General features: G+C 44.8%; 1 protein-coding gene across 5 annotated transcripts in view; it reads left to right on the top strand.

Annotated features, from left to right (window-relative positions):
• The window catches only part of ATP7B (ATPase copper transporting beta), a 171,368-nt gene that overhangs the window by 128,584 nt on the left and 18,275 nt on the right, over positions 1-24,509 (top strand). For 4 of the 5 annotated variants that reach the window (XM_077158141.1, XM_077158143.1, XM_077158144.1 and 1 more), the window contains 7 exons: positions 10,645-10,772; positions 10,854-11,008; positions 11,190-11,324; positions 14,478-14,672; positions 16,582-16,764; positions 18,073-18,220; positions 18,855-18,998. In XM_077158141.1, the coding sequence (XP_077014256.1) occupies positions 10,645-10,772; positions 10,854-11,008; positions 11,190-11,324; positions 14,478-14,672; positions 16,582-16,764; positions 18,073-18,220; positions 18,855-18,998 (1,088 nt within the window). The remainder of the gene's footprint in view (positions 1-10,644; positions 10,773-10,853; positions 11,009-11,189; positions 11,325-14,477; positions 14,673-16,581; positions 16,765-18,072; positions 18,221-18,854; positions 18,999-24,509) is intronic. The other variant, XM_077158142.1, reaches the window with a different exon arrangement.

Below are 24,509 nucleotides of genomic sequence, written 5' to 3'. Positions count from 1 at the left end.
TAAAAAATAAATTATTACTTTGTTGCTGAAGTTTAGATAGCATTTATGTATGACAGACAATATTCAAATAATCTCTTTGTATTTAATTGGACCAAAAAAAATAAAAAATAAAAAAAATACCTTGTGAGGAAGGCCCTATTATCCTTCTTTTATAGATGAAGAAATTGAAGGTCATAGAGGTTAAGTAACTAGCCTGATGAAGCCAGGCAGCCCTTGCAATAGAACTGGGAGATAATGCAGGCATTCTGTTCCAGAGTGGATGGTCTTTGCACTTACCCAAACTGACTCCTACCACATATTCAATAGTATGGAATTCTTTAAAAAGTAAGACTCTGTGTTTTCCTGGTCAGTGCCTCTTTTGCATTCTTTTTTTTTTTTTTTTAACATGGGCAGGCACTGGGAATCGAACCCGGGTCCTTGGGCATGGCAGGCAAGCACTCTTACCTGCTGAGCCACCGAGGCCCGCCCCACTTTTGCATTCTTCTGTATTCATTAGAGAGATTGGTCTGTAGTTTTCTTTTTTTGTAATATCTTTGCCTGGTTTTGGTATGAGGGTGATGTTGGCTTCATAGAATGAATTAGGCAGTTTTCCCTCCACTTCGATTTTTTTGAAGAGTTTGAGGACAGTTGGTACTAATTCTTTCTGGAACGTTTGGTAGAATTCACATGTGAAGCCATCTGGTCCTGGACTTTTCTTTTTAGGAAGCTTTTGAATGACTAATTCAATTTCTTTACTTGTGATTGGTTTGTTGAGGTCATCTATGTCTTCTTGAGTCAAAGTTGGTTGTTCATGTCTTTCCAGGAACCCGTCCATTTCATCTAAATTGTTGTATTTATTAGCGTAAAGTTGTTCATAGTATCCTGTTATTACCTCCTTTATTTCTGTGAGGTCAGTAGTTATGTCTCCTCTTCCATTTCTGATCTTATTTATTTGCATCCTCTCTCTTCTTCTTTTTGTCAATCTTGATAGGGGCCCATCAATCTTATTGATTTTCTCATAGAACCAACTTCTGGTCTTATTGATTTTCTCTACTGTTTTCATATTTTCAATTTCATTTATTTCTGCTCTGATCTTTGTTATTTCTTTCCTTTTGCTTGCTTTGGGATTAGTTTGCTGTTCTTTCTCCAGTTCTTCCAAGTGGACAGTTAATTCCTGCATTTTTGCCTTTTCTTCTTTTCTGATATAGGCATTTAGGGCAATAAATTTCCCTCTTAGCACTGCCTTTGCTGCATCCCATAAGTTTTGATATGTTGTGTTTTCGTTTTCATTTGCCTCGAGGTATTTTCTAATTTCTCTTGCAATTTCTTCTTTGACCCACTCGTTGTTTAAGAGTGTGTTGTTGAGCCTCCACGTATTTGTGAATTTTCTGGCATTCCGCCTATTATTGATTTCCAACTTCATTCCTTTATGATCCGAGAAAGTGTTGTGTATGATTTCAATCTTTTTAAATTTGTTAAGACTTGCTTTGTGACCCAGCATATGGTCTATCTTTGAGAATGATCCATGAGCACTTGAGAAAAAGGTGTATTCTGCTGTTGTAGGATGTAATGTCCTATAAATGTCTGTTAAGTCTAGCTCCTTTATAGTAATATTCAGATTCTCTATTTCTTTATTGATCCTCTGTCTAGATGTTCTGTCCATTGATGAGAGTGGGGAATTGAAGTCTCCAGCTATTATGGTATTTGTGTCTAGTTCCCTTTTCAGTGTTTGCAGTGTATTCCTCACGTATTTTGGGGCATTCTGGTTCGGTGCATAAATATTTATGATTGTTATGTCTTCTTGTTTAATTGTTCCTTTTATTAGTATATGGTGTCCTTCTTTGTCTCTTTTAACTGTTTTACATTTGAAGTCTAACTTGTTGGATATTAGTATAGCCACTCCTGCTCTTTTCTGGTTGTTATTTGCATGAAATATCTTTTCCCAACCTTTCACTTTCAACCTATGTTTATCTTTGGGTCTAAGATGTGTTTCCTGTAGACAGCATATAGAAGGATCCTGTTTTTTAATCCATTCTGCCAATCTATGTCTTTTGATTGGGGAATTCAGACCATTAACATTTAGTGTTATTACTGTTTGGATAATATTTTCCTCTGCCATTTTGCCTTTTGTATTATATATATCATATCTGACTTTCCTTCTTTCTACACTCTTCTCCATACCTCTCTCTTCTGTCTTTTCGGTTCTGACTCTAGTGCTCCCTTTAGTATTTCTTGCAGAGCTGGTCTCTTGGTCACAAATTCTCTCAGTGACTTTTTGTCTGAGAATGTTTTAATTTCTCGCTCATTTTTGAAGGACAATTTTGCTGGATATAGGAGTCTTGGTTGGCAGTTTTTCTCTTTTAGTAATTTAAATATATCATCCCACTGTCTTCTAGCCTCCATGGTTTCTGCTGAGAAATCTACACATAGTCTTATTGGGTTTCCCTTGTATGTGATGGATTGTTTTTCTCTTGCTGCTTTCAAGATCCTCTCTTTCTCTTTGACCTCTGACATTCTAACTAGTAAGTGTCTTGGAGAACGCCTATTTGGGTCTAATCTCTTTGGGGTGCGCTGCACTTCTTGGATCTGTAATTTTAGGTCTTTCATAAGAGTTGGGAAATTTTCAGTGAAAATTTCTTCCATTAGTTTTTCTCCTCCTTTTCCCTTCTCTTCTCCTTCTGGGACACCCACAACACGTATATTTGTGCGGTTCATATTGTCCTTGAGTTCCCTGATACCCTGTTCAAATTTTTCCATTCTTTTCCCGATAGTTTCTGTTTGTTTTTGGAGTTCAGATGTTCCATCCTCCAAATCACTAATTCTATCTTCTGTCTCTTTGAATCTATCATTGTAGGTATCCATTGTTTTTTCTATCTTTTCTACTTTGTCCTTCACTTCCATAAGTTCTGTGATTTGTTTTTTCAGTTTTTCTATTTCTTCTTTATGTTCAGCCCATGTCTTCTTCATGTCCTCCCTCAATTTATCGATTTCGTTTCGTTTTTGAAGAGGTTTTCCATTTCTGTTCGTATATTTAGCATTAGTTGTCTCAGCTCCTGTATCTCATTTGAACTATTGGTTTGTTCCTTTGACTGGGCCATATTTTCAATTATTTGAGCGTGATCCGTTATCTTCTGTTGGCGTCTGCGCATTTAGACAGATTTCCCTGGGTATTGGATCCAAAAGTTTGGAAGATTTTTCTGTGAAATCTCTGGGTTCTGTTTTTCTTATCCTGCCCAGTAGGTGGCGCTTGTGGCGCACGTTTGTCTGTGGGTCCCACCAGTAAAAGGTGCTGTGGGACCTTAAACTTTGGAAAACTCTCGCTGTCCGGGGGGTTCAAGCGGCTTGAGCCGGCCCGGGGTCCGAACGCAGGGAGGGTTGCTGGTCGCCGCAGCCCGGGAAAGAGCCCGTCCGAGTTTCCTAGTCGGCCCTGGGCGATAAGCGTGGTGGGAGGGCGCCAGCGGCAGCGGCCCACCCGAGAGAGTGCACGTTCCCCGGGAGTCACGGGTTTGGAAGGGGCCTCCCCCACCCGTCACCATTCTCCGCGGCCTGGGAATTTCCGATCCAATTCTCTCAGTTGGTCCGGGGGGCTGCGCGTGGTGTGGGCGCCAGCCGCCTTGGTTTCAGGGGACCGCCTCTCCAATTCTCCCAGCTGGCCCGGGAAGGGAGAAGGGAGTAACTCCGGCCGCTTGCCGCCCCGCCCGGTGAGGCCCGCACGCCTCCGCGATCTCACCTGAGCTGCTTCTCTAAGCCAGCCAGCCGTTCCAGGATGGGGTACGCTGTCTTTTTTTTATCTCTGTTGTGGCTTTGGGTGCTTTCTGTATCGTTTCTACTCCCCTAGTAGCTGTCCTGGAGAAGAAACTAAGATCCGCGCGTCTTACTAAGCCGCCATCTTCCAGGAAGTGATCCACTTTCGCATTCTTGATAGTGGTTACTTCTAGCCTTCTTCACATTCCTGAAACCACTCTCTGGCCCCACCACCTTCCCCTTTAGCCTGTGGTCTCACTTGTGCCTGCTGAAAATGGAAGCCACCGGGTGGGGAAACCACCAGTGTTCTGCCACTCACCCTACAATCCTCACCTTTACCCTCACTGCCCTCCCTGGGGACGGAGAGCCATCTCCTGGGCCACTGCGTGGGGACCTCCCTCTGTTGAGTTTCTCATCGACCTTCAGTGTCTCCTTCTTTGCTGCCTTGCACCATCCAGTAGGACCCATTCTCCAGACTCCCCCAGTGTTGACACAGCAGCCATCCTGGATGCCACGTCCCCTACCTTGTCCTTCTTACATTCTGGTTATTTCTTGGAGAGAGGGCTCTGCAGACCCCCTCCTACCCTCACCCCTACTGCTAAGGTGTCATGGACTTCCTTGACTGTGTTGCCAGGTCCTTTTCTTGCATAACCTCTTGGTCCTTTTTGGCAGTGTTTGCCTCGAGGCCCACTCCCTCATCCTCGGAGTCTGATGGTCCTTTGCCTCCCCCTCCCTCTCCTCCCTGCCCACCTGCTCCTCTTGCCCTGCAGCCGTGGTCCTCTTCAGGGCCAGTCAGTTGCCTCCTCGCTCTTCGTCTGTGCCCTCTCCCTTAGAGATGCCATTTACACCCCTGGCTTTGCATTCCACCCTCTGCTGATCCCTGAATCCCTCTCCCCACCCCCTTCTCACAGGCACCACCATCTCTCCAGGTCCCAAGGTGGGCGTTGGGGCTGGGAAACTTCACTACCCAACCCTGGTCCGTTGCTGTGCATCTCTTCATTCTATCTCATTTTCTCCCCACTGTCAGCCCGACTGACCTGTGCTGAGCTGGCCTCACATGCCCCTTCTCCAGATTGAAGCCAGAGGGATCTGTCCAGAAGGCAAAGCCTGACAGCTTCTCACAGCTTGCTGTACAGGGGCTCTCATGGGATCTGCCCGCGAGCACGCCGTCACCCCTGACGCTCTTCTCAGCCCCCTCCCCCATCATTCCCATCTGGATGGCTTTTACTGCTTGGATGTGCTCTGCCCCTGGCCTTTGCATAAACTGGGCTGTGGCCCATGGCATCCCCTGTGGCATCAGCCTTTGTGCTTGTCTCACATTTTACCTCTCCCCAGAGCCTCCCTGCCTATGATGAGCCACAGGTAGTGCTGTCCAGGCTCTCTCCCGTGCTGCATGCCTGTCCTCCCCATTACCCATGTATGTCGCTGTGGCCCCCATGTGACCAGCCCCATGTGAGGGCTGAGACACGTCCACCATCCCCAGGGGCAATCCAGATCCTGGCACATGGCTGCACTCTGAGCACCACTTGGGGAAATGAGCCAAAGGGCAAAGCATAGGAAGGTGAAAAGACAGAGGGTCCCAGGCGGGCTGTGCCAAGAGCATGGATTTTCGCCTGGATGCCAGCTTCTCTGTGATAACGACAGCTGACATGGGGATGCACTGGGCCCAGATGCACTGTCAAGCGCTCATGTCAATTATCTCAGCTCTCCTGATAGCTGCCCCAGAAGGGGACCATCATCACCCCCGTTTTCATCAGGAAGGGTCTCCTGGCAGGGGAGGGGAGATAACCTGCCCAGAGTCCCTCAGCAGGTGTGTGACGGCACTGGGATAGAAGCCCTGGTGTCTGGCCATATAGTCCCCTTGGGCCCCCACACTGATCGCCTCCACGCCTGGGGCCTTCCTGCGAGAACGCAGTGGCCCTTCGAGGCTTCAGGAGCTCAATGCACTAGGCCTTCAGCAGCTCACAGGAGTTACCACACTTTGACTCTTCTTCTTATTAGTTAATGACCTGAAAGCTTCTGAGATGTGAAGACTTTCAGATTGCGAATCAAGCCGTCAGCTCCAGCATCTTGTTTTGACTCATCTTTTCCCTGTCTAGCCCCACTGGACTACCTTTCATTTCAAAGTCCCTTGGGTGGTACTGACCACAGTTGCCTGGAACTGCTCCATAGGCTTGAGTACAAGGAGACACGCATCTGCCCGAAGGTGCGAGCCAGTTGGAGCTCAGGCTGCACCTTTCAGAAAGCAGTTCTTTTCCAAAGACAGGGAGTAAGTTTTGGGCTGTAGGCACACTCGGGCCCAACTCCTGCCATCACAGTATGGTGGTAAGACCTTAGAGTTAGGAAGCAGAAGACTGCGGTTCACTTCTGGCTTTGCCTTAGGCGGGCTGTGTGTTCTGAGTGAATCAGTTAACTCCTCTATCCCATGGCTTCTGTTAAGCAAGAGAAACCATTCCTAACCCACCTTCCTGGCCGGTGGCTTGGGGCGGGGAGGAGATGGAGCCCAAGCTCACATCGGCCCTCCCAGGGCTGAGCTGCTGACTCTCCTGCCTTATTCACGACTGCCATTTAACACAAACCACACTAGTGCCCAGGACACCCGCAGCCTCATCCTGTGGCTGGCCTCTGCCTGTGTGGACGGGAGTGTGTGTCTGGACTGCCCCATGTAGAAGCTGTCAGAGTTCCCCATGCCAGGTGGGCCCTCTTGATGAGATTTCTGCCTTACCATCCCTCTGTCCCTCTGCCGGGGACACTTGTCCTTTCTCTCCACCCCAAGTCTGAATGATGTGCTTACATGGATGATCAGTCAGGCACGTACTTTCTTACCTCACTGCTGCTTCCCAGGCTCCCTCTGGGACTCTTCACTCTCCTCATTCCTTGAACGTCCCTGATCGTTGGGGTCTTAATGTCAGCCCCTTTATCCTAACGTGTCACCAGTTGGTGCTGGGAGTTTTCCTCGCCCCATGTCTGTGTGCTCCGTGTGCCCCGTCTGTGTGGAGTCCATTCATGAGCCCCCCCATGGCGTGTCCACCTGCCTAGTGGAGCTCTTTCTTGGATGGTGCATGGACCTCAAGCTCAGCCTGTCTGTGTCCTCTCCCAGCATCATCCCTCTTGCTGATCCACATTGTACATTCTTCCTCCTCTTCCTCGGTACCTCTCTGGTATTCCTGAGAAAGAAGCTTGGGTGTTTTCTATGACCCCTTCCTGTCCCCTGTCCAGTCTGTGCCCTCTTGATTCGAGCTCCACGTTGTCTTGTGTTGTCATCCACCACTCCTGTTCCTCTTTACACCTCCACCTGCAACCTCGCCACAGCCCCCTCCACTAGTCACCTCCCGCTGCCACTTCCTTGTGACCACCTCCACTCTGCCACCTCCCCATGACTACCACACTCACTCAGGCCACCACTGTCCCCCCAAAGACATGAAGTGCTCTCCACCTTGGTTTCTTGCTTCCTGCCCTGTCTCCTCTTTCTCCATATTCAAACCAGTGATCTTTCTGAAGCACAAATTGGATGCATTACGCTGCTGATCCCTGCTGTCCTTGGGATAAAGCCCACATTCCTTCACATGGCCCGTAGGACCCTGTCCGCTACCCTGCCTCTCAAGCTCAGCCTCACATGGCCATTCCCCCATCTAGACGAGCCCTCACACAAAGCCCCCGCTTTGCCTGCCACCTTCCGTCCTGTCCTGCAGCCCTCACCTCCTCACCGTGCCCTCTGAAAGCCTTTCTTGATTCCTCAGTGCCCTCGAAGCATCATACTGTGGTTCACTCTGGAATGTTAGCTTGGTGGACGCTCAGATGAATTAGCTGAGTGAAAGAAACCGCTGTGGAAGGCTAAGAGAAACGTATGACGCGTGATGCCTGCCCTTAGAAGGTCTGCTCACACCTACGGGTTTGTGTGGATGTTCGCTGCACAGTTCTTTCCACTTTTATCTGCATTTGAAAGTTTTCATAATAAAGTATGAGGGAAATAAAGTCTGTGCAACTTGATCTTCAGTTTCCCACATTCAGGTTTGTTTCATTTAATTGGCGAAAAACAAAACTATAAACTTCATCTGGACCAGTGGCCAGTATCAGGACTCTTTTCTCATGTTTTTGATAGTATTAGGTGAAGAAGGAGAGTAGACAGCAGAGATGCAGGTGAGGTTAGCAGATGACTGGCAGAAACTGTTAGAGCTGAGGAAATATTAGGGGAAAAAGCACCTGCTGGTCAAAAGAGTGTGTTTCAGCAGCTTCGCATTTCTGGGGCTGTTAGCTCCCAAAGAAGAAATGCTACTGGGAATTCAAGACCAAAAGGAACCGCTTTAATCCCTGCAAAGAGCAGCTAGCCTTAAATTCAGCTAGAGTGAGAAAAACATGGCTAATTCAGATAAGGGAAGTTCAACAGAGATTAGCATCTCTAAAGATTTCTTAGACCTCAAATTGATGCAGTATCTGTTAAGTATCACCATGCTGAGTGCAGACAGGAGCACACGGGCACTTGGCAGATCCCAGGGTGCTCTGGTCCACTGCAGGAGCCGGCACCTGTGGCCCCCGAGAGCTGGGCACCCAGCCCAGTGGGTGCACATGCCCTCAAAGGGCAGGGGCAGCTGGACCTGCAGACATGGGACAGGCCTTTGGATTCACACCGCCCATTTTAAAAAAGAACGTTATCAATATAAATATGTAACATCTCTACACTCTAGTTAATAAGCTTTAATTTATGCACAGCAGTATTTAAGGAAATGAGCATGTATATTTAATCAGGACTCTTTAATCATAGTACTGTCTCTAAGCCTCAGGTTCTTCATTGGAAATGGGGACATTGTCCCTTACCTCAAAGTTTTGGGAAAGATTCAGTGTAGAAGTGTAGGACAATCTCTAACACCCAGTAAATGTCAGTGTTTCCTTCTCAATAAGGTGACTTCTTATTCCTTCCTTTCTGTGATAGTTTAAGTATAGTCTTTGCAGCAGGAAAGTAAAATGACCCCAGAATCCTGCTCGTTCTGCAGGCCTACTTCCTGACCTTTTCACCACAATCCAGTTATGTATGTATAATTAATTTACATCTAATGTCCTGTGCAGTTAAAGTAGTTAATAACTAGTTATTTCTCTTTGGCCCAAATGATACCTACAGAGGTGCTGTCAAAAGCCAGCACACAAACGCATTTTACAGTTTCCCATCTTAATGAGTGCTCCCTTCTATGGCTCTGGTTTTCCGTTCCTTTCACAGCAGAACTTCTTAGAAGTGTTGTCTTTTATTACTGTCTCTGTTTCTTCACCTCACGGCTTTTCCTCAGCCCAGTCCACTTGGGTTTCTGCCTCCCACAATTTCTGAAATGCTTTTGTCAAAGTTATCAAATAATTTCCACGTATCCACATCCAGTTACCACTTTTTTTAGGCCTCATTTCAACCTCTCACTGGTATTTTTTCCCTTTCTTGTTTATTTACAAAATTACTCTAAAAAATTTGATGTATAACTCACAGATTCATCAAAGTATACAGTGTCAAGCATTTGATGAAATTTTTATATGTTTGCACCATGCCTGCAGCATTTGGTGCCCTCCTTCGTACACCATCTTTCTCTTCCCTTTCATTTCCTCACACACTCATGTTTTCTTCCACATCACTGGCTGTGTGTTTGCGGTCTCCCTTGCTGGCTCTTCTGCTTCTCTCAACCTCTGAATTTTGGAGTGTTCGAGGGTTTGGTTCCCGGACCCATTCATCCTCTTCTCCATTCACACTCCTGGGTAAGCTCATAATACTATCTCATGGCTCTAAATACTACTCCCAGATTTGTACCCCTACCTCTGATCTCTTCCCTTAACTCCTGACTCGTATTTTCAACTTCCTACATGACATTTCTACTTGGAAGTCAAATAGACATCTCAAATCCAGTATATCAGAATAAAGCTCTTCATCGCATTGCTTCTTCCTTTTCTCCCCTCTCCCTCCTTCAGTTGCTTCTTATTTAGTTGTCTTACTCTCATTAAATGATTCCTTTATCCACCCGGTAAATCAGAATAAAAACTCAGAGCTCATCTTTGATTCTTTTCGTTACTCTGAATTCAGTGCATCTACATATCTCATGGATAAATGACTCTAAAAATATATTGGGTATTTATGCTCTCCTTCTCTAGTCCAAGTCACAGTTGTCCTTTTCTTAGGCTATTGCAATAGCCTTATTCTCCCAGCTTCTATTATTGGCTCCCTACAATTAATTCTGAGTAGCAGCTGGAGAGATCACTTGAAAATGTGAGTCAGGTTATATCTCTGTCCTGCTGAGAAAAGCCCTTCCTGTGGTCTACAAGACCCAATGTGGTTTGGACTCTGCCTACTTCCCTGACCTCAACTTGTACCCCACTTACTTTACACCAGCCACCCTTGCTTCCTTCTTCTTCCTCAAACACATCGTTCCTTCCTGCCTTAGGACCTTTGCGGTAGTTGTTTTCTCTCCCTAATGCTTTCTTTCCCCTGTATGTTGGACTTCTCTGTCATCCGGGTTTTCTCTCCCTAATGCTTTCTTTCCCCTGTATGTTGGACTTCTCTGTCATCCGGGTCTCAGCTTAAATGTCATCTCCAAGAGAGGCCTTCCTGTACCCCTGTGCCCTCCTAAAGAAGCCCTCCAGCCAGCCTGGTTTGGTTTCACCACACTTGCATATGACCTGTACCATCTTGTTTATCTGTTTCCTCCACGGAATTTGGCTTCAAAAGAGTAGGGATGTAGCTAGGCTGTTCACAGCTCTATCCCCAGTGCTTAGAGCAGAGCCTGGCAGTCGCTGAGTGGTGAGCCGTGACTAGATGTATGAGTGAGTGGGTAGAGTGGATATCCTCATTCACCGTGCAGCGAGACAGTGAACAGCCCAGCGGCGTGTGGGTGGCGGGCCAGGGGTGGTCCCGGGTGAGTGCCGTGGGTGTGACCCGTGCGGCCTTCTTTGCAGAGAGGAGCAGGTGCCCATGGAGCTGGTGCAGCGCGGGGACGTCATCAAGGTCATGCCCGGGGGCAAGTTCCCGGTGGACGGGAAAGTCCTGGAAGGCAACACCATGGCCGACGAGTCCCTCATCACAGGTTAGGCGGCTTGCGTGACCTTCCCCGCGGGCCGGTCCCACCTCAGTTACAGATCACACCAGTGCTGTTCTCTCCGCCCAGGGGAGGCCATGCCTGTCACGAAGAAGCCCGGCAGCACCGTCATCGCCGGGTCCATCAACGCGCACGGCTCTGTGCTTGTTCACGCCACCCATGTGGGCAGCGACACCACGCTGGCCCAGATCGTGAAGCTGGTGGAGGAGGCTCAGATGTCCAAGGTGACGGAGACATGGGGGCATTGCTTTGAGAGTTCCGTGGAACCAGGCACATCTTACTGAGCAGAGGCTGACTGGCACCCCAGTTAAGGAGGGCCAGGAGCCCAGTCCGTGTGCATGCCTGTGGTGGTTTATTCCTTCTTAGGTGGTGATTTCTGATGCTTTCGCTCTCTTATTTCCATAGGCACCCATTCAGCAACTTGCTGACCGATTTAGTGGATATTTTGTCCCCTTTATCATCATCATTTCAACTTTGACGTTGGTGGTATGGATTATAATCGGTTTTATCGATTTTGGTGTTGTTCAGAAATACTTTCCCGTAAGTTGAATGCGTTGGGCTGCGTGGTGGTGGTTGTGTTTTATATAATCTTTCGTCATTAATCCTGTTTTGTCATTTCCTAGATTCTTTGGGCTTTAATTGCCCTTACATTTTATTTGTTTGCTTCACTTATTGGTAGCAAAATAAGTCACGGAGCACCATCAGTCATTCTACTTCTGCAGTTTTTTTTTTTTTCCTTTGAAAGATGCCCTTTGCTTTCTAGCAAGATCGTTTTCACTTGCACCAGCTGGCTCTGTTATATTGCTTAATGCATGTATGATATGCAGTGTTGGCCTTTTCAGGTTATGAGGCAAATGTCAAGACAGTATCTCACTTCACACTTTTTATAGCATAATGATAAAATTTGACAGATTTTAAGAAAAACATTTTTTATCAGTAGCCATCAATACAATCTTTGACCTCCCAGATTTCCAAGCAATGCTAATAGCTTTTTGTAACTTTTTTATTGTATAATATAACATATATACAAAGCAAAGAAATAAAAAGCAATAGTTTTCAAAGCTCTCTTCAACAAGTAGTTAAAGGACAGATCCCAGTGTTTGTCATGAGCTACCATACGATCCTCTCATATTTTTTCTTCTAGCTGCTCCAGAACATAGGAGGCTAGAAGGTTTAAGCATTGTTTTATCATCACAGTCAACTTTTTTTTCCTTTTTTATGAAAAATAACTTATATACAAAAAAGCAATAATTTCAAAGTGCAGCACAACAATTAGTTGCAGAACATATTTCAGAGTTTGGCATGGGCTACAATTTCCACAATTTTAGGTTTTTGCTTCTAGCTGCTCTAAGATACTGGAGACTAAAAGAGATAGCAATTTAATGATTCAGCAATCATAGCTAATAGCTTTTTAATAAATACTTATTAAGCGTTTTATGTGAGATGATGACATTTGCATTTTTTGTTTTAAGAAACAAAACAGCGTATCTCCTTAATGAAACAAATACTATATATATTAGTGATTCTCAAATAGGAACAATTTTGCCCCCGAGGGAAATATCTGGCAATATCTGGAGATATGGTTCATTGTCGTGACTGAGGGCCATGCCGCTGGCAACTAGTGTGTGGCAGCCAGTGATGCTGCAAAACACCCTAAAATGCCCAACTCTTGCCACAAAGAATTATCCAGCTCCAGGTGTTAGTAGTGCTGAGGTGGAGAAACCTTGATGGATATGAAAAGATATTGGCCCACTTAATGTGTGTCTTATAGCTGCCCAATGAGTGGAACAGTGTTTACCTTTTTAAAAACATATGCTTAAATTTCGCACACCCAGACCAATCAAATGCTGATTTTTTTTCCCTTAGAGCCATAGATTAATAAACTATAACTGTGGAATGGGTCCTTTTTTTTTTCCTTTTTAAAAGAATTTCTGCCCATAATTAATGCCATCTCAGGTATTCTTGGGGTGAATGTCGCTTAACTGAGATGGCATTTCCTATTGTAAAAGAAGACCATGGAAGCTAAGCCCTTCCCCACGTCTAGGGAGACCTTGGGCTTATAAGAGTAGCTTGTGAATGTATTCCTCGAACTTGCCAGGAGCTGTAAGTGGCACCTGCAGGCCTGAAAACCTGCTCTTGGGGGAGTGCAGAACAGTAGCATGTGGCTGTGGGAAAACCGGGTCCTAGACAAGTTGGAGTATGTGGCTTTCTGCTGTTCCATGCGTTTCCATCTTACTTTGGCTTCTTCTGTTTTTATCTGCTATGCCAGGGAGGATGCTGGTAAATGAGGTACTGCATGTTCCTTTAAGAAACTGTTCTCACTGCTGTGTAGACATTGTGTGCAGGGCAGGATTCGTATCGACTCTGAGAAGCCTCCCAGCCCCATCAGAGTGCCGAGTGTCTGTTAACAAGAATTACTGGGTTTTAATTTTTTTTTAATTTACCTTATCTCTTAATAACATGTATTCCTTTAATTACAACTGTTTCTAAGAAAAATAAATGACTCCTTAATAATAGACCTTATTTTAAAGTGCTCCCTTTCAGAAACTAGGGGATTGTGGTTCATACCCTTGATTTAGAAAACAGGTTTTTATTGTAATTAAGTGACTGTAGTAGCTCTTGATTTCTTCTACCAGCCATTTTGAAAAGTTAGCTACTTTAAGATCTCAGAATGAGGTAGTAATACCAGTATGTGCCACCAGGTACCTGGAAAGGAGACTCACGCTCCATCTGTTTGGTGTTTACAAATAAGGCAGTAATGAAAAGGACAGAGAAGAAAATAAAGCTGACTCCAAACCCATCCCTAAAAATATCCATTTACACATTTTGGTGAACATCTTGTATTGTTAATAAGGCTATCTACAGATAGAACAGATAATTTTGCACTGATTTGATATCAAAGCACATGCCATTTTGTTCTTGCTTTTTACATTCCATGTTACTTATTAAATCTGTCCATGTCAGTAAAGTCTAATTACACATCATCATCACAGAGATTGCATGCTATTCCATTTTGTACACCATACCCACAAGTTAATTAACCAGCCCCTGTTGACTGCTTCCAGTTTTTTGCCATTTCAAAACACAGAAACCCACTGTGATATAAATATCCTGCTGTCTTTTCCCACTTGTGTGATAACCATCTTAGGATGGATTCCTTGGGGGACCCATCGTATTTAAATTCATAACAGTGATGAAATGACAGTGATAATGTACTGGCTACAGTCGCTTGGATGCCTCTCCTGCTCCAGGTGTTGTCCTCAGCAGTGTGTGTTTATTTACGGTCTCATTGAATCTTTATAGCAGCCTGTGAAATGGGTATTATCATCTCCATGCTGTACACAAGAAAACTGCCACACAGTCCGATTAAGTTAGTGTTAGAGCTGGAATAGGGACCACATGCTCTTACCCCAGAGCCTGGGCTCTGTCCCCTAGCGGGGGTTTGTATACAAATCTCTGCTCCTGCTGTGGCTCTCAGAGGGAAGACCATAGGGTCAAGTTTTGAAAATTGGGCTATGGAGCAGTGAAGTGAATTAAGTGATACGCCCAAAGCAGAGGAAGATATGGCAGGTTTCCTGAAACCTGTCCAGCTCTGGGGGTCCTGCAGCCCCAGTGGGATTCGTGTGTGTTTAGCATCCTGGGGGGGGTCCCTGGTGCAACTCTGTCTGCCTCTGTGACTCCTTCCTCTTTCAGATCCCCAGCAAGCACATCTCCCGGGCTGAGCTGACCCTCCGGTTCGCCTTCCAGACGTCCATCACAGTGCTGTGCATCGCCTGCCCCTGCTCCCTGGGCCTGGCCACGCCCACAGCGGTCATGGTGGGAACCGGGGTGGCCGCCCAGCATGGCGTCCTCATCAAGGGCGGCAAGCCTCTGGAGATGGCACACAAGGTCCGTCGTGGCCACGCCCCACCACCGTCTTGGATCATCCTGTAGCTCTGCGCTACGTGCTTTTTAAAATTCCACAGTCCACCTGAAAATAGTGCTTGTTGAGGGTGTCACGTTAAGAGCAAAACCTCAGACAGGCCTAGGGTGGCAGCTCGGAGTAAGAACAGGAAGCCAGACAGCTGGGAGTGATTCTTAGTGGTGATAGCAGCAGCGGCGGTGGCACCGGCTGGCAGTCGTGATTAAATGCCTTACACATATTGATTTAATCTCTGATAGCCCTTTGAGGTAGGTGCTCATTATGCCAGTTTCACAGGTGAAGAAACTGGCAGAGGAGGTTAGGTAACTTGCCTGAAGAGTTCTCCCTAGGAAGCAGCCCACACCCACACCCAGGGAGTCAGGCTCTAGGAGAAAAGCCCCAACCCTGTAATGAGTGCCAGGGAGCGGAGGAGGAAGCAATAGAAGGGCCTTCCATTGCCCCAGCAGGCCCAACATGCGAGTCCCCAGCTTTCCACCCTTCCACATGTTGATCTGGAATTTGCGGAGCTTTTGCTGCATGTGGTCTCTGCTAGGCTCTGGGGATAGTTGTGGCTCCCTCTGTCAAGGAGCTTACGGTCTAGGAGGAAAGTCAGATACTGAATAAGTAAACAACAGAAAGTGCCTGATGTGCTGATAGCACTTAATGGGGGTGGACCCTGGACTCGTGTGGTGGGCTGGGGCCAGGGTGCAGGTGGTCAGGGAAGGGCTAGTAAGGCTAAGCTGGGACCTAGCGGTTGAGCAAGCATCAGCCAGGCACAAGAAGACGGGAAGAGTATTCTGGTGAGGGGAACAGCATGTGCGGAGAACCTGGGGAGGCCATGCTGCTGTATCGTTAGCTCTACACGACCAGTTGTATGATCACCATTGTATCCCTAGCTTCTAGCTCAGCACCTGGCACCTTGAAAGCACTCAGCAGTTACTTGCAGAAATAATAAACTGAAAGAAAATTACTGAGAGAGAATGACGGGATATGAGGCAGTGGAAGCAGGGAAGGGCAGGGCAGATGGCAGGCTGTGAAGGTGCAGAAAGGGTTCCAAGAAACCACAGGCAGCCGTGGAGTGTATGGAGCCCCTGCATGATATGACTGAATTGCATTTTGGGAAGATCACTCTGGCTGTAGAGTGAAGAATGGACTGAAAGGAGGCAAGAACTATTGGAGAAAGATGAGTTAATATTGAAGAGTGTCAGTGTCAGAAACAAAAAGTTCAACAACTAAGGGAGACCCATGCTTGTGGGACACAGTCTGATACGATTTTGGAAAATGCTGAGTTCAGGGATTGGTGGACTTCGGAAGTGGGAGGGCTCAGGGCTTAGCTGGCCCTTGGCCGTGGAGGTGTGGCGGGAACTGGTGCAGAGTTGCCATTGACCAATGGGAAGGGCTCACACTGGCTCAGAGGTTAGTTGGTTTTATGGCTAAAGAGCAGTCTCATCCTCTCTTGAACTTGGAGTGTGAGATTGTTGTTCTCAGTAGGCTCCTGCACTCACCCAGGCAAAAGAAAGCCATGTTCAGCTAGTGGATGGTGAGACAAGGGGCCCTGATTCCTGGAATCCTGACCCAGCACCAGGAGAAATGGATGAGAGGTATCTCTTCTGTCTGGGGCACGTGGCCCACTGTTCTCCTCTTGGGTCAGAGAGAGAGTCTGTGACTCTGCCTGGTCAAAGTTAGCCTACCACGTGGATTATTTTGACTGGGCAGATAGGAAAACAGTCTCTTTGCAGTGGGGCTTGTTGAATATTGGGATTGAAAGCAGGCTTCTCTTCTCAAGTTATGAGATGGAGCCTTAGAATCTGCCTGAGATAAGTTGGTGGAACTTGTGCCTCTGAAAGTCACTTCCACCTGTACTCGTGGTCACCAAGATGTGGTTAATTTTGGCAGATAAAGACTGTGATGTTTGACAAAACTGGCACCATTACCCACGGGGTCCCCAAAGTAATGCGTTTCCTGCTGCTTATGGAGACAGCCGCACTGCCTCTCAGGAAGGTTCTTGCTGTGGTCGGGACTGCAGAGGCCAGCAGCGAACACCCCTTGGGCGTGGCAGTCACCAAATACTGTAAAGAGGTACGTGACTGTCAGCGTTGTTTTGTCTGCACCCCCCATGCCCTCATTCTTCCCCTCTTGCCCATTGGGTTGGAACCTCCAAGCTACCCAGGTGTCTGAGTCCATTCCCTTTGGGAGTACATAGCTTGGGTAGTCTGGAAACCCACGTGGCAGTGCCCTTTGGAGCAGTGGAGATGTGGCTCACACTAGGTCCTCTGCCACATTTCCACATCGTCTCAGAAGTCGGTCAATAGGACAGATCTTCACTGAGCACCTAATGACCATTTCTCGAGCATCTGTGCCTCGTACTGTGCTTTGGGTGGCAAAATCGAGTCAGCTGTGATCTCTACTCTCTGAGCTCTTACAGCCTGGGGCAAAGTGAGACACAATATATCAGTTCAGCCCTTCCTGAAAGTGGAGTGCAGAGGGGCACAAAAAAGGAAATGACAGTATTGGAGTCAGGGAGGCAGGAATCCTGGGAACATCCGAGATGTTAGCCAGATGCCAAACAGGTTCTTGGCACAGGGGAATGGAGAAGCACCACACTCCTTTGATATCTCCAGATGGAAGGCCCTATTTAGTTTTTTCTGTTTTCCGTCTGAGGAGAGAGGCAGCATGATATGCCAAAATACTGCTCTGAAATTTTTAAAACAGCCTGAAATTTTTTAAACAGCCTGAGCAAATACTATTATTATCAGTAAATGTAGAAAGTTGACATGAGTGCCCTTGAAAAGAAGTGACAACTTCCTGGATGTGACAACTTCCTGGACAGGACATCTTCTAGAAATCTCACAGAATGTTCTGTCTTTTGTGTAGGATTAGATTGCATTTCGTCTTTCACCTTTCTGATGTTTCAGGAAGAATTCTGCTTATCTTCTGCTTTTGCTAACCCAAATTACTCCTCCCTTTTTTCTCCTGCCATGTCGACCTCTCTTCCCTCAAGACCAGATAAATGGGCAGTTAACCCTTGTTAGCCTCAAAATAGCTTTGCCACTGCTTAGTCCATCACTTTTATGCAATTTTTGCAACATAAAAATATTATCTTTCTTCTTTTTAATTGGATGACCTTGATGTGGATAGCCTCTCTCCTCTCCAGTGTCTCATGCCCAGCTATCATGGGCTAGCCAGCTGATTTAAGAACTCTGCTCTCCGTTACAGTTGAGAGAAAAGTAATTGCAGAGTGAATAATGCATCTCTTAATCTTCCCACTTCCTATCCCTTCTTTCTCTCTGCATTCTTGATGTGTCCTTGTCCCTTACTCCCTTCATCCCATGCCTCTGTTCTGTCCCCTCTCTGCCACGTCGCTCTCCCCACTGCCCTCTTTCACAGGAACTCGGAGCAGAAACCTTGGGGTACTGCACGGACTTCCAGGCGGTCCCAGGCTGCGGAATCGGCTGTAAAGTCAGCAATGTGGAAGGCCTCCTGGTCCACGAGCGGCCTCTGAACGAACAGGCCGTCAGTGTGCCCACCGAGAAAGGTACCACTGGCCATTCTTCTTGCTGCCAGATGGGCTGGTGTGGGGCCCAGCTGGGCAAAGTGGAGGAATGCCAAGCCACAGGGGCCGCAGCGGCCTACCTGCTGCCCACAGCAGTCTCTCTTTTGTGGCCGTGGACATGTCTAACCTTCGGATGCTAGTGGCAGAGTATTAAATTCAGAGCATTGCGTATCCATAATCTTGATTCTATTTCCTAGTACACTTCCTCGGTAGTGTTTACAGAGGAAGAGGATGGAAATGGCCCACCCCAGCCAGGAGGAGCCACTGACCAAAGTGACGGCTGCTTTTGCATAATGGCCTTCCTTCTTCTAAGGAATGGCCTGTTAGCCTTCAGCATAAGAGTGAGGGCACCCCAAAATGAAACTCCCTTCTCTTCAGTATACTTATAGTTAAATCTTGGTTTGAATTGCACCATTCTCACACATGGCATGTACCTTTTATGCCCCGTTTTCATTCACACCCTCCTGGTCCACACGTGAATTGTACTTTTTCCCCTGCTCCTTTAAGAGAGGCCTGAACAGGTTATAGTTTTCCAGAAAGGTTAAGTCCCTGCTTGTTAGTTTTCTCACAGTAAAAATTGGACCCCTTGGGAATAACCACCGTCACCTTTGAACAGACGTCACCCCCCAGACCTTCTCTGTGCTGATTGGAAACCGCGAGTGGATGCGGCGCAACGGTTTGACCATTTCCAGTGATGTCGGTGACGCCATGACCGATCACGAAATGAAGGGACAGACAGCCATCCTGGTGGCCATCAACGGTAACCAGCTATCGGTGATGGCATCGCCGCCCACACCTTCCTTCCGCGCTCTCCAAAACGGGGTTTCCAGATGTCAGGCACAAAGAGATTCCTCTTTATTTTGTTGTTTATTTCTTTTTTCTTTTTTTTTTTTCGTTTATTTTATAATAAACCTCCCTGTCTGGTTTAGTTCTGTTTTCCGAAAGGTGTCTAACTTCCATTGCGCTTTCCCTGTCCTGAAACCCTTCCTCGCCATCCCCATCATTGCTCCCAGCACTCTGCTCTGGCATCCGGCCTCGTACTCCTGGAGTTGGGAACCGTCTTCTCCACCATCGTTTGCTGCCATCCGTGTTGGCGAGACAGTCGTCTTCTAGCTGTTCCCGGCCTCGTCTGTCCGGATAGATGGGGCTGCTTTAAGAAATACTGTGTGTGAAAATCCTGCAGTGTAAAAAGGAATTGACTTCCCACATAGTTTAACCAGAGGCTGCCTTAAGTAGGAGAGTCCCTGAAACTTTTAGCAATTGGTTTGTAAAAATTGGGCTTTGCACAGAGCCTCTCAAGACTCTGTGGATCTTATTACATAGATTATGCTTTGGGCTTCACATCTCAGCTAAGTTTAGCATCTTCTCTTTTTTTAATGTTGTTTGCTAATACGAGTAAACCATATACAAGTAAGAAATGAAATTTGAGGAGATGTATTTTGAGAGCTGTAGCCAGCTAAGTCCTCATTTCCCACTTCCTTTTTTGTTTCTTCCTGCCCCCCCACCCCTACCCCCACCCCCATGCCTTCTCTTGGATCTTTGTAAAGCTGCTAACTCCACATCTGGCTCTCCAGAATCTCTGCAAGTCAAGGAGCCATGCCCTTTGAGACCTCCCTCACCCTCACTTTGTCCCTATGCACAGCGCAATCCTGGAGAACCTTTCTGTTTCAGTGTCTAAGGAGTCACTCAAAAAAAAAACCTCTACAGAAATGTAGTATAATATTACTAAGTAATATTATATTTCTTCTATTTCAATAGCTAACATATATTGAGTTCCTACGATGAGCCAGGTACTTTACAAAATTATATATGTTCCCTTCAGACAATATTGAAAAGTTCATAGAGCTATAACGAAGAAAATGAGTTTACCCATAATCTAACCCTCAGAGAATCACTGTTACCATTTTTTTTTAAAGATCAAAATTTTATTCTCACTTGCCTCTTATTTTTTTAATATTTTTATTAATAAAACTTAATATGCAAACATTCTTATCATATAAACATTTCATATATGGTGTACAATTAATGGCTCACAATGTCATCACGTAGTTGTGTATTCATCACCATGATCATTTTTTAGAATATTTGCATCACTCCAGAAAAAGAAATTAAAAAGGAAAAAGACAAAACTCATACATACCATAACCCTTACCCCTCCCTTTCATTTACCACTAGTGTTTCCATCTACCCAATTTGTTTTGACCTTTGTAACCCCTATTTGTTATTTAGCCATATTTTTTACTCATCTGTCCAAACCCTAGAGAAAAGGAGCATCAGACACAAGGTTTTCACAATCACACCATCACATTGTAAAAGTTATATCATTATACAGTCATCTTTAAGAAACAAGGCTACTAGAACACAGCTCTGCAGTTTCAGGTATTTCCCTCTAGCCACTCCAATACACCATAAACTAAAAAGCGATATCTATATAATATGTAAGAACAACCTCCAGGATAACCTCTTAACTCTGCTTGAAATCTCTCAGCTACTGACATTTTATTTTTCTTATTTCTCTCTTCTTCCTTTTGGTCAAGAAGGTTTTCTCAGACCCTTTATGCTGAGTCCCAGCTCATCTGGGACTTGTGTCCCACATTGCCAGGGAGATTTACACCCTTGGGAGTCATGTCCTATGTAGGGTGGAGGCCAGTGAGTTTACCTGTGAAGTTGGCTTAGAGAAAGAGGCCACATCTGAGCAACAAAGGAAGTTCTCTGGGAGTGACTCTTAGGCCTAATTTTAAGTAGACGTAGCCGAGCCTTTGCAGGAATGAGTTTCATGGGGTGAACCCCAAGATCAAGCTTGGCCTATTGATTTGGTTGTCCCCACTGCTTGGGAGTATATCAGAAATTCTCCAAATGGGAAAATTGAATATTTCTCCTTTTCTCTCCATTCCCCCAAGGGGACTTTGCAAATAGTTCTTTATTCATTGTCCAAGTCACTCTGGGGTATATCAGGGCATCACATTAACTTGGACAAACAACAAAATCTTATGCCCTATTCAAAATTCCATGTACTTAATGGTGTGCAACTAAACTGACCATACAAGTTAAATTAGGAAATATACTACCCAAAATATAAATATTACACCAAATAAACATCTCTTCCTTTAGTCTCACACAGAAGTTGAAGTTTTAAAATATGGATGATATCATCCTTTACTTGGTCTTCTGATATACCTTAGTCCTATCCAGATCAGCTTCATTCATAACTTTACTCAATGTCCGATCACTTTTTCATCTTTTCAAACAGTTCCTGTATGGAGTTCTGCTGACTTTCATAGCTTCAGAGCTCTAACTTTGAGTCTCAGATGTCACGTAAAGTTTCTTGGAAAGACAATATTATATACAAACAGCTTAGTAGCACAGAATTTAGAATTAACAGTGGTTGCTGTAAGAGCTTGCAATCTAGGACTCTTTATAATAAGCCCCAACCTGATAATCCATGCTCTCAACTTTAGTTCACCAAATTTTTGTTATAGTTAGTCCATGTGATTGAGGCATGATAATATCTTGCCTTTGTTCCTGACATTTCATTTAACAGACAGCTCTTAAGGTTCATTCATCTAGTTGCATGCCTCACAACTTCATTCCTTCTTGCAGCAGCACAGTAGTCCATTGTGTGTATGCATGCAATGTTTCCCCTTGCTTTCTTCAGTCACTGTACCCTTAGGCCACCTCCATTCTTTGTGGATCAGGAATTCGGCCACCAGAAACACCAGTGTGCAAATGTCCATTCATGTCCCCACACGCAGTTCCTACAGGTATATACTGAGCAACAGGGTTTCAGGATCATGTGGCCAACCCATCCCTAGCCTCCTGTGGAACCACCACACAGCCCTCCAAGGGGCTGTATCTCTCATTTCCCTACCGACAGTGAATGGGTACATCTCTTTCTCCGCAGTTTCTCTAGTGCTTGTTTCTCTCTGTTCATTTTTAAATGCTTTTATTCACACATCATACAGTGCAGTCTAAGTATGTAGAATACCTTTGCCACCGTACTCTATCTGAAGACCTTTCCTTTTCTTCCACCAAGAATCCATACCCCTTTCCTAGTCCCCCTGCCTATTGACATTTAGTTTTGGCATAATGACATTCAGTGGAAGCATATTACAGTGTTAACTATTGACTCTAGACCCTAGCTTACATTGATTGTACTTTTTCCCACATACCATTTATTTTCAACATTCTGCAATACTGACATTCCTTTGTTCTTCCTCATGCAAAAATATTTTTTATTTTGTACATTTAATCACCATCGTTATACACACTAGGCATTCCTAAATTATACCATCTCAGTCTTTATTCTCTCTCTTTCCTTCTGGTTTCATATGTGCCCCCAGCTGTTCTCCCTCTATCATTCTCACATTCTGCTTTATTCTTTATTGTGCTCCAGTCAGGTAGTATTGTGCTATCCATTTCTGAATTTTTAGTCAGTTTTGCACAATCTCTATTCCTTCAGCACCAATTACCCAATCTCTACCCTATTTCTATCTCCTGATAACCTGTGTTCTCAACTGAAATTCTCCAAGTTTGCTCATTAATGTTAGTTCGTATCACTGAGACCATACAGTATTTGTCCTTTAGTTTTTGGCTAATTCATTCAGCATGATGTCCTCAAGATCCATCCACGTTGTTATCCTTCATGACTTTATCCTGTCTTACATCTGCATAATATTCCATCATATGTATACACCACCGCTTGTTTAGCCACTCATCTGTTGATGGACATTTGTGGCATTTTCATCTTTTGGCAGTTGTAAATAATGCTGCTCTAAACATTGGTGTGAAAATGTCCTTGCCCTTGGGTCCTTTGAATAGATACCTAGCAATGGGATTGCTAGATCATATAGAGTTCTATACTTAGCTCCCTGAGGATCTGCCAGACTGCCTTCCACAGTGGTTGTACCATTTTACAGTCCCACTAGCAGTGGATAAGTGTGCGTCTTTCTCCATATCCTCTCCAGCACTTGCCATTTTCTGGGGTTTTTTTGTTTTGATAATGGCCATTCTAGTGGGTGTCAGATGATATCTCTTTGTGGTTTTGATTTGCATTTCTCTAATAGCCAAAGAAATTGAGCATCTTTTCATGTGCCTTTTAGCCATTTGTATTTCCCCTTCTGAGAAGTGTCTGTTCATGTCTTTTGCCCATTTTTTAATTGGGTTGTTTGTCTTTTTGTAGTTGAGTCAAAGAATCTCCTTATATATTCTGGATAATAAGCCCTTATCTAATATGTTGCTTCTAAATATTGTCTCCCACTGCATAGGCTGCCCTCTTACTTTCTTGACAAGGTTCTTCAGGAGTTCCCATTTCTTTCTTTCTTTCTTCAATGCTCTTGTTTTGGGTGTAAGATCTAGGAAACTGCCTCCTATTACAAGTTTTACAAGATATTTTCCTACATTTTCTTCTAAAAGTTCTATGGTCTTAGCTCTAATATTTAGGTTTTTGATCCATTTTAAGTTAATTTTTGTAAAAGGTATGAGATATGGATCCTCTTTCATTGTTTTGCATTTGGATGACCAATTCTCCAAGCACCATTTATTGAACAGGCTGCTCTGTCCCAGGTGATTTGGCTTGACTGCCTTATGAAAGATCCATTATCCATAAATGAGAGGGTCTGTGTCTGAATATTTTATTCAATTCCATTTGTCAGTATATCTATCTTTATTCCAGTACCATGCTGTTTTGACCACTGTAGCTGTAATATGCTTTAGTCAGGTAGTGTGAAACCTCCCACTTCATTTTGCTTTCTCAGGATGTTTTTAGCTATTCAGGATACCCTCACTTTCCAAATAAATCTGGTTATTGGTTTTTATATTTCTGCAAAGTAAGATTTTTGGAATTTAGGTGGTATTGCATTGAATCTATAAATCAATTTGGGTAAAATTGACATCTTAACTATATTTAGCCTTCCAATCCATGAACATTTATTTAGGTCTCCCATGATTTCTTTTTTTTTTTATTTTTTATTAATTAAAAAAAAATTAACATTTAGAAATCATTCCATTCTACATATACAATCAGTAATTCTTAATTACATCACATAGTGTATGATCATCATTTCTTAGTACATTTGCTTCGATTTAGAAAAAGAAATAGCAAGACAACAGAAAAAGAAATAAAATGATAATATAGAGAAAAAAATAAAAATAAAAAATATATATATAAAAAAACAAAAAAAAAAACTATAGCACAGATGCAGCTTCATTCAGTGTTTTAACATAATTACATTACAATTAGGTAGTATTGTGCTGTCGATTTTTGAGTTTTTGT

This window comes from Tamandua tetradactyla, chromosome 4, assembly GCF_023851605.1.
Source record: "Tamandua tetradactyla isolate mTamTet1 chromosome 4, mTamTet1.pri, whole genome shotgun sequence".
NCBI classification, from domain to species: Eukaryota; Metazoa; Chordata; class Mammalia; order Pilosa; family Myrmecophagidae; genus Tamandua; species Tamandua tetradactyla.
This window is presented reverse-complemented; position numbering and strand designations above follow the sequence as displayed.